Below are 12621 nucleotides of genomic sequence, written 5' to 3'. Positions count from 1 at the left end.
TCACGTGATCCTGGATTTTGTTCTCCTTTCAAACATCATGCTGTTAATTAGTAGTCCCTTTTCTGTGACCAGTATTCAATTTCCAGTTGGTTACTATGTAGCTTGTTCTGAGAAATGTGAGTGTGACACAAACATTGCTCTGATTTCTTCAGCCTCGGTAGCTCCCTAATGAAGGGGGTGTCACCTCAAATTTACCTTCTACGTAAATTGTACTGGTTTTACAACATTGTTCGTAGTTTAGCATGTATCCAGATGTTGGTGTGCTAGGGAAGATTACAGAATGTCTCAACAATAACACATCCTGGATTTAGAAGCCTTCTAATAGTCAGCAGCAGAATAAACAAACCTATTTTTCCAAGTACTTTGTTGGCTTGGCATCTTTCTCTCTAGAATAATATTTGCTAGTTCAAGTAGCCAGAGGGTGATTTTCTGCCTGCCAAGTCCCATTTGTGGTTCCAGTATCCCTGATAACCTCGATTTTAATGTCTCCTTATTTTATTTTATTTTAAAGGCCACAAGAACATGTACTATAGATTTATAGCTCTCTTCATTTAAAGATTTGGACATCCCTGCCCTAGTACAGACAAAATAAAAAAAATAGTGACAATATAATATAAAAGCTTCAATGTATAAATGGTGCATAGTACTATTAGCAATGCAGCACTCGTTAAAATCAATTGTGTTTTCTAAATGACATAGACCCTAGGGAACCTGTGACCTTGTGCTGTAACATGGTTATGGAATGCCTTGGCCGCTTGTAATTAACACTCCTGACTATTTCTTGCTGAATATGGTGATTTTTACCACTTTATGATTTGCAAACCCAGGTGAACAATAAGAGCGTACACATTTTGGTGCTGGGCAAATGACAACAGCCACCTGCAAATGTATTGCTTGTTAACTTGTCCAGCGACTTAAAACACAACATTCTAGTACTTGATATTAACTAAACATGTCATAGAAATCGAGGTACCTTTGTATGCACGATGGGCTGGTGTGTGGTATGGACATGGTGTGTGACATTCGAAGGGAAATTTTAGGGAATGGGGATGGTCCAGTGTGTCGCAACTGCTAACCACGCCCCTGTGATGCTTTACCACGAGTTTTTCTCATGCTCGCACTTGTCCCAGTAGTTCAACAGGAAAATGTGTATGTGTATAGAATCAGAGAGAGGTCACCTTGTACCTATGTAATTTAGTTGCATGTTCATAAATAAAGGTTTAGTTGCTGCAGATGTATCGGCTGCACATTCATGTTACAAATCTCGTTTCACCACATCCCAAATCTGCTCTATTGGATTGAGGTCTGGTGTCTGGAGGCCATTGGATCACATTGATCTCATTGTCATGTTTGTGGAACCAGCTTGAGATGACGTGTGCTTTGTGACATTGGTCAGCAACAATTCTCTTGTAGGCTGTGACATTTTACTTGGCATTAAGGGGCTAATGTTTGCAGTGAAAACCTTACCAATACCAGAACCGTTTAATTCATGGATTCATGTTGTCTACACATCAGTTCTGATGTTATCATCAAGTTTCGTTCAATCCAGCAACATTTCGAAAATCTTTAACGCTATAGTTTTGGTGAACCTGTTCCCGCTGTAGTATGTGGTCATCTACTGCTGTAGCCGATCTATGCTATGCGGTGCATTCAGCGACACTCTTCTATAGGCCACTGTTGTAATGCATGCTTATATTAGTTACTGTCACCTTCCTTTCACCTGGAACCAGACTGATACCAATAATAATTTCATGGTCAAAGCAACTTCATTAGCAATTCTTGTCCATTGTGGCGTTTGGTCTGAACAACTGAACCTTTTGACCATATCTACATGATTTTATAGATAAAGTTGCAGCCGCATGACTGGCTTATTAGATATTTGCATTTACGAGCAGGTGTACCTAATCAAGTGGCCGCTGTATATTTATGTTTATATGTTGCTCAATTATTTAAAAACAAATGTGCCAATTTATTTTGCAGTTCAGTTAGTCCACATGCCCATTGCATCATTTTGTGGTTACAAACTATTGACCAAGCATGTGAACTGTTTGCAGTGCAGAATATCTTATCCATTTATGTCACAATTTGTATAGGTAATTTGTTAACTCCTGGAGTGCTTGATTTTATTTACATTGTAGTAGGGCTTTCTATATGTCTATCTAGTAAGTATTACTTGCATTGGTCACAAAGGGTCACTGCAGAGAAAACCTACATGGAAGTAAGAAAATGCTTTGTAATTAAATAGTAACTTTACTCTTGCACAACTACCTGGATCTATGGTTTCTAAGGTGTCTGTCTTTTCACACCAATCCATTTTTTTGTTCATCAAAACCTCTATCTTATGAAAGTTTTTTTTTCTTTCTTCTTTCACCTGTCTAAAAGCCAACACATACTTCAGCTGATACATAACACAGTTGATTTCTGTATTAAATGAAATGCTTCCACGAGATTGGTCAGACTCTACGGGCCGATTCAATTATTTAGGGCTCCCATCTAAAGTGAACGGGTGCTATTCAACTGTTTGTGCGATTTAACCCCGCGCTGGTCACGACGGCTGCGTTTAGCAAATTCTCCCATGCCAAGTGTTGGGCGCGCTGCAGTTAAGGCGCAACCCTGGCACTCTGTCAGCCCCAAAGCCCTACTTTACACAGATTTCTGATAAGTGCAGCCTCAGGGCCAGCCGTCCAAAGCAATTGAATAGCTACTGGTCACTACTGGAATACTGGAGCGATAAACCAATGATTCGCCCTTTTAAAACTGCAAAGAAACGTCTGTGAGCATGGGGAAATTTTAGTTTAAAATACTTTCAGTTTAACATGGTCAGTGACTGTGAGTATACCAAAAGAAAAATTGACTTTGCCATGGTTTTTAGCGAGATATATACGTTTACATCTATTCCAATTGTGGGATATTTGGCATTCCCTCCCCTACTTTAAAGGCCAGTTTTATTTTTGTCACCAAGGGCTCTGTTCAATTGACCGCGAATTAAATATCGATGGGAGGGAGCTCCCGGAGCGAATCAATTCTGCACGCAGTTAGGTCGGGGAATGCCCGTTCTCCCGCCCCTCACGCCTTAAACGGTGTTTAGTCAGTTGTGCTTCGTATACAGATTCATACTCATTGCATTGTCTTAAACTGTATGACACTGTTTTCTTGTTCTGCTCAACTGTCTATGTACTATGTCTATGTACTATGTTTGTGCACTATGTTTATGTACTATGTAAGGCGCTGCGGAACCCTTGTGGCGCCATATAAATAAAGGATAATAATAATACTCCGTCCCACACAGATATACAAGTGCCGCATATCTAATGAATCCGTGCAGTCTCGTGAAGCAGTTTGTCCATTTGCGACTAAGACGCATTTTCTGGTTGAAAAAGGTGCTCAGCGCATGACCTTGCACCAGGCATCTCGCGCTATATGGCTCATTGAGGCTAGCTGTATGAGCACACATCTGTATATATGGCTGTTGCCTATGTACCAGTATTTGTTGATATACAATATACCCAGAATACAACTATTTTTTGTTTTATACAGAATACTTTGAAAATAGATAATAAATACAGAAGTGAAGTAAAGCAAAAACAAAATGAAACCTTAAATACAGATTTCCTGAATATTTGCACAACACTCAAAATATGCACTTTATCTAGATCCAAGCTTTTGAGACCAAAAAAAAAAAAGTTAAACACGAGATCCGTTTTCTTTCAGTGTGAAGTAGTGTTATCCATCACAATTGAAAGAGAAATGTTTGCACCTTAGTTTCAAATTCTGTGGAATGGCCTAAATCCTTAATCTACTACATATCGTAGCTCTCTGTGTTAGGGAGAGATAATGGCACACCCTCAACTGTGTTCTAGCCAGTTAACAGGCATGGACTGTTGGTAAATATTCAAACGTACATGTTTAACTATGAATAATTCAATTTTGTAGGACTGTGAAGATGCAATAAAACATTTTTTTTTCTTTTGCCATTGCTTTATAATATTCAACAGACCTTTTATTAAACTAGTGTTTTTTTTTTTTGCATGTTTCTCTTTTATTAAGGAATGTTATTGTTTGTTTATTAGTTGCTTTTGTACTGGAATATAATGTATGTTGTCTTCCATAGGGGGAAAAGAATGGTGGCTTTGATGTGCTGTACCACAACATGAAACATGGCCAGATATCGACAAAGGAGCTGTCAGAATTTATACGGGAAAGGTAATATTCTCTGCTTATTAATGATTAATGTTTAATGCAGTTTGTGTGTGTGCATAGGACACTCCTTTCTGAACATAAGCAGTTATTTGTGTTGGTGTTATCAGTAAAATACATTGGTAAAGGGGAAAAAAATCTGTAGAACTTGAATTATCTGTATTTCTGCTCTTTGACTTGAAATGTTTGCTGATATTCATGTTATTAAAGGAATCCAATTACATTATGCTAAAACATTTTATTTCAGCTTCTGCTGAACATAAATAGGGCGATTCAATAAATTTTTTTGGATGAGCTAATTGGCTGCCCAACGGATCAATTTAATTGTCTTTGGGCGCCGACATAATACTGAGCTAGTCGTGCCCAATTAGACCGGGTTTAGCCATGTAAAACAGCTAAATCAATCTAAAGTCCTGGTTAGCGCCCCCAAAACTAGGACTTATCGCACAATTCTGCTCGCCATCTCAGGGGGGAGCGAGAAGAAATGTGTGCTCCCGCAGCTCTTCACACCCGAACGGAGCAACAATTGAATTACTCCGCCAGGCACCTATTATGAAAATGCCGCAATAAAGAAACCATAGAATCGCTCCCATTGAATTGACCAGTCACCGACACTGATGGGGAAAAATCCAGTTCATCCAAATACTTGCTATACCCACAGTCCCACAAATCACCTTAAAGGTTTTGAGGCCCTCCAGTATAGCGAAGAACCATGTTTAGACTGAAACGCATGAATGTTTTTCAGTACAACTTGGATTTTTTTTTTTACTGTGAATACATTACATTCATTTTGTAGTGTTTTGGGGGGGGGCAGCTTTTTTTTTTTTTTTTTTTTCATTTTTAAATATATAATATGCACTAATTCAATGGTTCCAATACTGTGTGTTGCGGGGCACTTGCAGGGGTGCCACGGGTTGGTGTTCCAGGACCACCACATAACTGAACCTATGGGTGACCGTTGAACACAATTTTTCTTAATTTAATAATTTTTGCTAAATTTCTCAATAAGACTTTTGGCTTAGGGTTGCCATGAAATAAATGCTGATACTCTAGGGCGTAGTGATCCAAGAAAGTTTGGGAACCACTGTACTAATTGTTCAATTGAATGCAAACATAATGAAAATTCTACAAGTATTTTACAAACTCCCACAATACTATTTAGATATTATAAAATGCCAGGTAACAGGTTATGTTGGTACTTTTTAACATTTTCTTCATGAAATTTTATTTTTCGTTTGGGTTGTTCTTTGTACTCTTTTGCATGGGCTATTGGCTTTATCTTGGTAATTCTCACCATGCTTAAGCTGCATACACACGCAACTAGTTGATTGGTTGGAATGAAAATCTGGTAAGGTTTGAAAGCAAATGACAATCAGCAATTTGCTCCCAAATGCCGGAAAATGGACAAAAACAGCTGTTTGAAAAAATTGTTTAGATCAAACATCTAACAAACTTGTCTGACGACCATTTTCATCTGTTTTCTGGCATTTAGGAGCAAATTGCTTTACTCCCATACGTTACCAGATTTTCATTCCAACCAATTAACTAGTTGGATGGTTGGACAGAATATCTTTGCGTGTGTATGTATAGTGTTCACTCTAGCTCCGGCGCGAGGCAGGGCGCCGGAGCTAGAGAGGGCACATTCGTGCGCGCGCGCTTCCGGGAAGGGGGCGTGTCTATAAGACGCGTCCCCTTTTCGTCACTCTTGGGGGCGTGCCCGGCACTTACGGACGCGCCGGGCAGCCCCCAAGCCCTGCAGACAGGGAGATTAGATGCCGGGCACATGCGCCCGGCGTCTATTCTCCGACGGTGTCCGGGTCACCGCACATTTCTTCACCCGCGGGACACTGCGACCCGCAGGTGAAGACAATTCCCGCAGGCTGTTAGGGCAGGGCGCTTTTTGCCTTCCTTCTGGAGGGCAGGGCGCTTTTTGCCTTCCAGAAAGAGGGCAGGGCGCCGCGCCCCGCTAAAACAGCCTAGCGGGAACGCTATATGTATGTAGCTTTAGAATTATGGTCCTGATTCAGCTTTGGGAATAGAGAGAGAATTAGTACTTAACTGTGTACCTGGACAAACCATATTGCAATGCAAAGGGTGTAAATACATACATTTTTGTTGCATGTAGTGTAAATACTGGCTGCTTTTCTATGTAGCCCACAAATATTGCACAGCTTTATTATTACACTGCACTTTAGATGTCAGTTTGGACACCTCCCTCCCAAATCTAAATCTCTCTGCACATTTTAAATCTGCCCCACCTGCAGTGCAGCATGGTTTCACCAAGATGATCAGTTACGTGCTAAATCTCACTCTATGTCCAAAGCTGAATCAGGCCCTATATACACTATGATTTTGTGAGATCTAGTTGGGACGTATAAACGCTGCACAATGAATGGATTGATCTTGTATGGCTTTATTTTGTTATCAATACAAAAAGCGAGTTTCAATTGGAAGTACATACAGTTGTTTTCACAGTGTTAAGCTTTTAGCAGCTTTAATTGTGCTTTGCTAGTCTGATAAAACAATTTTATAGATATAAATCACAAATAGTAGGTTCTAATAACTTTTTAACCCTTTATGATATGGCGTGTCTTCCTACACATAAATCTATATGTGGCTGTTTTTGTAAAATATCTAACATACATACACAAGCCTTTAAAACAAATAAAATAATTTATATACCATAATGGTTATGGGGTTTTACCAACAAATCTGTTTGTGATAGATGTGGTGCATTTCCACAAGGAATTGTGAATATTGAACTATAAAGCACTCCACAGTGGTCTGCCTTGCTGCGAAAACGTGTATAAGAGCGTCAATCTCGCCAATCTGTGGAGTGGAACAGTGTCAGCCTCATCTTATTCCTCTTTGTAACTAGAAACAGTCCCAGCTTTGTAATCCATCTGTGTCCTATTTATTCCTGCATTATTGCATCTGGATTGTTGGCAATGGACAATGGTATTGACAGTTGCCATCATTTGTAATATTTAACCCTGTTCTAGCTGGTTGTATTGTTTGGATGCTGTTTATAAAGCTCTGTACTATAAATGTTTGACTTGTGCAGTTAGAGGCAGCAGTGTCGGGTGGTTTCTTAATAGAGACATGTAATTGTGGTTCATGGGTCATGATTCCTGATCAAAATAGAATTTCAGTAGCATCTAAATGACCACAGGGTTTGGCACGTGCCACAGAAGTGTTTAGCATGGTAACTACAAAGGAAATCTGTCGTACTGTCAAATGCATCTCTTCTGTCACAATAGTGGAGTGTGCTCTGGAGTGTGTCTCTCACAGTGTTACAAAAAACCCTGAGGGAACTGCTGTCTTTTTTTTCTTAAACTGTATTTAAAAAATGAGGAAGGATCTGACTTATTTGTTTGCACATTTTTGTTTCTCTTGTCTTGAAAACCAGTTTATATAAATATATCTCCCCGTCTGTTGTCTGTTTCTGAAACTTTTTTTTTTTAAATTTAATTAGCAAAATGTTTCAATTCTCTCTCTCTCTCTCTCTCTCTCTCTCTCTCTCTCTCTCTCTCTCTCTCTCTCTCTCCTTTTTTTTTTTTATATATTTATATTTCAATGTATAATATATTTCAATATGTATAAAATATATATGTATAGTATATTTAAGGTAATTTTTTCCATTGGAGAAATAGATGTAATAAAACAAAGCCTTCATAGGGCTCCCAGGGGAAGGGATCATAAACAGTGCAAGAATGATTTTCGGACTGTGGATAACTTCCCCCTCAGTGTACAGCAGAGCTTCATACACTGTGTGGGTCACTACTTCCTGGTCTGTGTACTGTACTGTACTGCAGAGCTCTACACACTGTGTGGGTCACTACTTCCTGGTCTGTGTACTGTACTGTACAGCAGAGCTCTATACACTGTGTGGGTCACTACTTCCTGGTCTGTGTACTGTACAGCAGAGCTCTATACACTGTGTGGGTCACTACTTCCTGGTCTGTGTACTGTACAGCAGAGCTCTATACACTGTGTGGGTCACTACTTCCTGGTCTGTGTACTGTACTGTACAGCAGAGCTCTCTACACTGTGTGGGTCACTACTTCCTGGTCTGTGTACTGTACAGCAGAGCTCTATACACTGTGTGGGTCACTACTTCCTGGTCTGTGTACTGTACTGTACAGCAGAGCTCTCTACACTGTGTGGGTCACTACTTTCTGGTCTGTGTACTGTACAGCAGAGCTCTATACACTGTGTGGGTCACTACTTCCTGGTCTGTGTACTGTACTGTACAGCAGAGCTCTCTACACTGTGTGGGTCACTACTTTCTGGTCTGTGTACTGTACAGCAGAGCTCTATACACTGTGTGGGTCACTACTTCCTGGTCTGTGTACTGTACTGTACAGCAGAGCTAGCTCTCTCTCTCTCTCTCTCTCTCTCTCTCTCTCTCTCTCTCTCTCTCTCTCTCTCTCTCTCTCTCTCCTTTTTTTTTTTTTTATATATTTATATTTCAATGTATAATATATTTCAATATGTATAAAATATATATGTATAGTATATTTAAGGTAATTTTTTCCATTGGAGAAATAGATGTAATAAAACAAAGCCTTCATAGGGCTCCCAGGGGAAGGGATCATAAACAGTGCAAGAATGATTTTCGGACTGTGGATAACTTCCCCCTCAGTGTACAGCAGAGCTTCATACACTGTGTGGGTCACTACTTCCTGGTCTGTGTACTGTACTGTACTGCAGAGCTCTACACACTGTGTGGGTCACTACTTCCTGGTCTGTGTACTGTACTGTACAGCAGAGCTCTATACACTGTGTGGGTCACTACTTCCTGGTCTGTGTACTGTACAGCAGAGCTCTATACACTGTGTGGGTCACTACTTCCTGGTCTGTGTACTGTACTGTACAGCAGAGCTCTCTACACTGTGTGGGTCACTACTTCCTGGTCTGTGTACTGTACTGTACAGCAGAGTTCTATACACTGTGTGGGTCACTACTTTCTGGTCTGTGTACTGTACTGTACAGCAGAGCTCTCTACACTGTGTGGGTCACTACTTCCTGGTCTGTGTACTGTACAGCAGAGCTCTATACACTGTGTGGGTCACTACTTTCTGGTCTGTGTACTGTACAGCAGAGCTCTATACACTGTGTGGGTCACTACTTCCTGGTCTGTGTACTGTACTGTACAGCAGAGCTCTCTACACTGTGTGGGTCACTACTTCCTGGTCTGTGTACTGTACTGTACAGCAGAGTTCTTTACACTGTGTGGGTCACTACTTTCTGGTCTGTGTACTGTACTGTACAGCAGAGCTCTCTACACTGTGTGGGTCACTACTTCCTGGTCTGTGTACTGTACAGCAGAGCTCTATACACTGTGTGGGTCACTACTTCCTGGTCTGTGTACTGTACTGTACAGCAGAGCTCTCTACACTGTGTGGGTCACTACTTTCTGGTCTGTGTACTGTACAGCAGAGCTCTATACACTGTGTGGGTCACTGCTTCCTGGTCTGTGTACTGTACTGTACAGCAGAGCTCTATACACTGTGTGGGTCACTACTTCCTGGTCTGTGTACTGTACAGCAGAGCTCTATACACTGTGTGGGTCACTACTTCCTGGTCTGTGTACTGTACAGCAGAGCTCTATACACTGTGTGGGTCACTACTTCCTGGTCTGTGTACTGTACAGCAGAGCTCTATACACTGTGTGGGTCACTGCTTCCTGGTCTGTGTACTGTACTGTACAGCAGAGCTCTATACACTGTGTGGGTCACTACTTCCTGGTCTGTGTACTGTACAGCAGAGCTCTATACACTGTGTGGGTCACTGCTTCCTGGTCTGTGTACTGTACTGTACAGCAGAGCTCTATACACTGTGTGGGTCACTACTTCCTGGTCTGTGTACTGTACAGCAGAGCTCTATACACTGTGTGGGTCACTGCTTCCTGGTCTGTGTACTGTACTGTACAGCAGAGCTCTATACACTGTGTGGGTCACTACTTCCTGGTCTGTGTACTGTACTGTACAGCAGAGCTCTATACACTGTGTGGGTCACTGCTTCCTGGTCTGTGTACTGTACTGTACAGCAGAGCTCTATACACTGTGTGGGTCACTACTTCCTGGTCTGTGTACTGTACAGCAGAGCTCTATACACTGTGTGGGTCACTACTTCCTGGTCTGTGTACTGTACTGTACAGCAGAGCTCTATACACTGTGTGGGTCACTACTTCCTGGTCTGTGTACTGTACTGTACAGCAGAGCTCTATACACTGTGTGGGTCACTACTTCCTGGTCTGTGTACTGTACTGTACAGCAGAGCTCTATACACTGTGTGGGTCACTGCTTCCTGGTCTGTGTACTGTACAGCAGAGCTCTATACACTGTGTGGGTCACTACTTCCTGGTCTGTGTACTGTACTGTACAGCAGAGCTCTATACACTGTGTGGGTCACTGCTTCCTGGTCTGTGTACTGTACTGTACAGCAGAGCTCTATACACTGTGTGGATCACTACTTCCTGGTCTGTGTACTGTACTGTACAGCAGAGCTCTATACACTGTGTGGATCACTACTTCCTGGTCTGTGTACTGTACTGTACAGCAGAGCTCTATACACTGTGTGGGTCACTACTTCCTGGTCTGTGTACTGTACTGTACAGCAGAGCTCTATACACCGTGTGGGTCACAACGTCCTGATCTGTGTACTGTATCTGTAGCCTCTTCCCTAGTGGGATCTAGATGGTAGTGCTGGTGAGAGCTGCAAAAGAGGTCATTCATTATTACCAAAGCAATTGGTAATCCACCTATACAGGGAATGGCTTTCACGGTCACTGCCTTCAGTCAGCAGTAATATCCCTCTCACATATACATGAAAATCCCGGGATTGTGCACGTGAATGGTCATCGACCCGGGATATTGGTATGTGTTAGAAGAAACGACCCAGTACAAAGTCATGGGACCACGACCCTGCTTTTTTTTACCAGGGTTGGGCTAAGACTGGGGAATTTGCCAGGTCTTAAGTCTGAAAGGGGGTATAAGTTACACTGCTAAAGAAGTACAATATCTCAGGTAGTCAACCACATTTGTAAATGAGCTCACATCTAATGCTTTCACCTCTGACTGTATTACCTCCTCCCTTATGATGGTAAATATTTGACAAGTACCTGCTTTTGCATCCAATGTTATTGTTTTGTTGATGACAGTAAAGTGTGTATTGTATTGTCTGAATATTTTATCCAGAGTACCCCCTAATATGTGTACATAATTATCCAAGACTAATGTATGAATGTTTCCGCAAGAAAACTGTAAAAAAAAAAATATTCTAATTTGTATTTAATATATGCCTAATATATTTAGGTATCCAATAGTTTCATTTATTGGGTAGAAGGACCCCTAGCGTCTGCCTGAGCTACACCTACCACTACTGATCTAGTGTAATGCCGCGTATCCACTAGGCGATAGAGGATGTGTGCTTACACTGAATGATATGTCGTTCAGTGCAGGCACCCTCCCTCACCCCGAACATGCACAATGTGTCGTTATCGCAGATTGAACAGCATGTTCAGGCGATGATTGATGTCGGAAACGCGCATCGCTGGTAATTTCCGACATTGTTCTTCCCGATTTATGCGCGATTAATGAGAGAATGAACGATTACGATGTCGTAATCGTTCAATTCGCTCATTTTAATCATCTAATGGATATGCACCTTAAGTGAAATAAAGTGAACACTATGCCTGTTGGGTATAAAAATTAGGTATTTCGGTACATTCTAATACACAATTGCTATTTATATGCAGACTTGAACTGATTTAAAAAAGAAAGAAAGAAAGAAAATAGCAAAAGTGGCTGATAATATTTGGCACCCGGTCAGACTCCTCTGGCAGATGTCAAAGCTTCTAAATGTTTCTTGTAGCCAGCAAATAGTCTTTTCTATTCATCCTAAAGGGATTGTACTTCTACAGTAGCTCTGGCCATCTTGCATGGCTTGCAGGATTTCCAATACTATTTACATCTTGCTTGAAATACCTAAAACAGCATCTGCCTCTTCCACGGAAACCTGTAGAGGAAGTCTCAACTCATGCTCAAATCTATGGCTGCTCCTTCCCTTACTGTGCAGGAGAGGGGGCACATGCTGAGCCCAAGTCTAACACCTGTGTCAACTTTTACTGGGGAAGAGAGAATAACTTGTAAATGTGCAGCTGGAATGTGTCTGGGAAGACCTACATATTGCAAAATGTATTAGTTCAGGACGTAGGTGGAAGGTCACATCTTAAATATGTGAAAGCGGAAGCCCACTTTAGGATTTACTTGTCCTAAAAATTCCAGCTGTTTTAACAACCATTTTCTTGTACAGATCAACAATAGAAGAGGCTTATTCCCGATCGATGACCAAACTCGCCAAGTCTGCAAGCAATTACACACAACTTGGGTATGTACTCAGTAAAGAACCATGTATTAA

General features: G+C 41.3%; 1 protein-coding gene across 1 annotated transcript in view; it reads left to right on the top strand.

Annotated features, from left to right (window-relative positions):
- FCHO2 (FCH and mu domain containing endocytic adaptor 2) overlaps nt 1-12621 on the top strand; it is a 144931-nt gene that overhangs the window by 24193 nt on the left and 108117 nt on the right. The window contains exons 2-3 of the mRNA XM_088443761.1: nt 4112-4203; nt 12517-12591. Of these exons, the coding sequence (XP_088299887.1) occupies nt 4112-4203; nt 12517-12591 (167 nt within the window). The remainder of the gene's footprint in view (nt 1-4111; nt 4204-12516; nt 12592-12621) is intronic.

The sequence above is a fragment of the Taudactylus pleione genome, unplaced genomic scaffold, assembly GCF_031769625.1.
Source record: "Taudactylus pleione unplaced genomic scaffold, aTauple2 ptg000333l, whole genome shotgun sequence".
Taxonomy (NCBI): domain Eukaryota; kingdom Metazoa; phylum Chordata; class Amphibia; order Anura; family Myobatrachidae; genus Taudactylus; species Taudactylus pleione.
The sequence above is the reverse complement of the archived record's forward strand: the minus strand, read 5'-3'. Positions and strand labels throughout refer to the sequence as shown.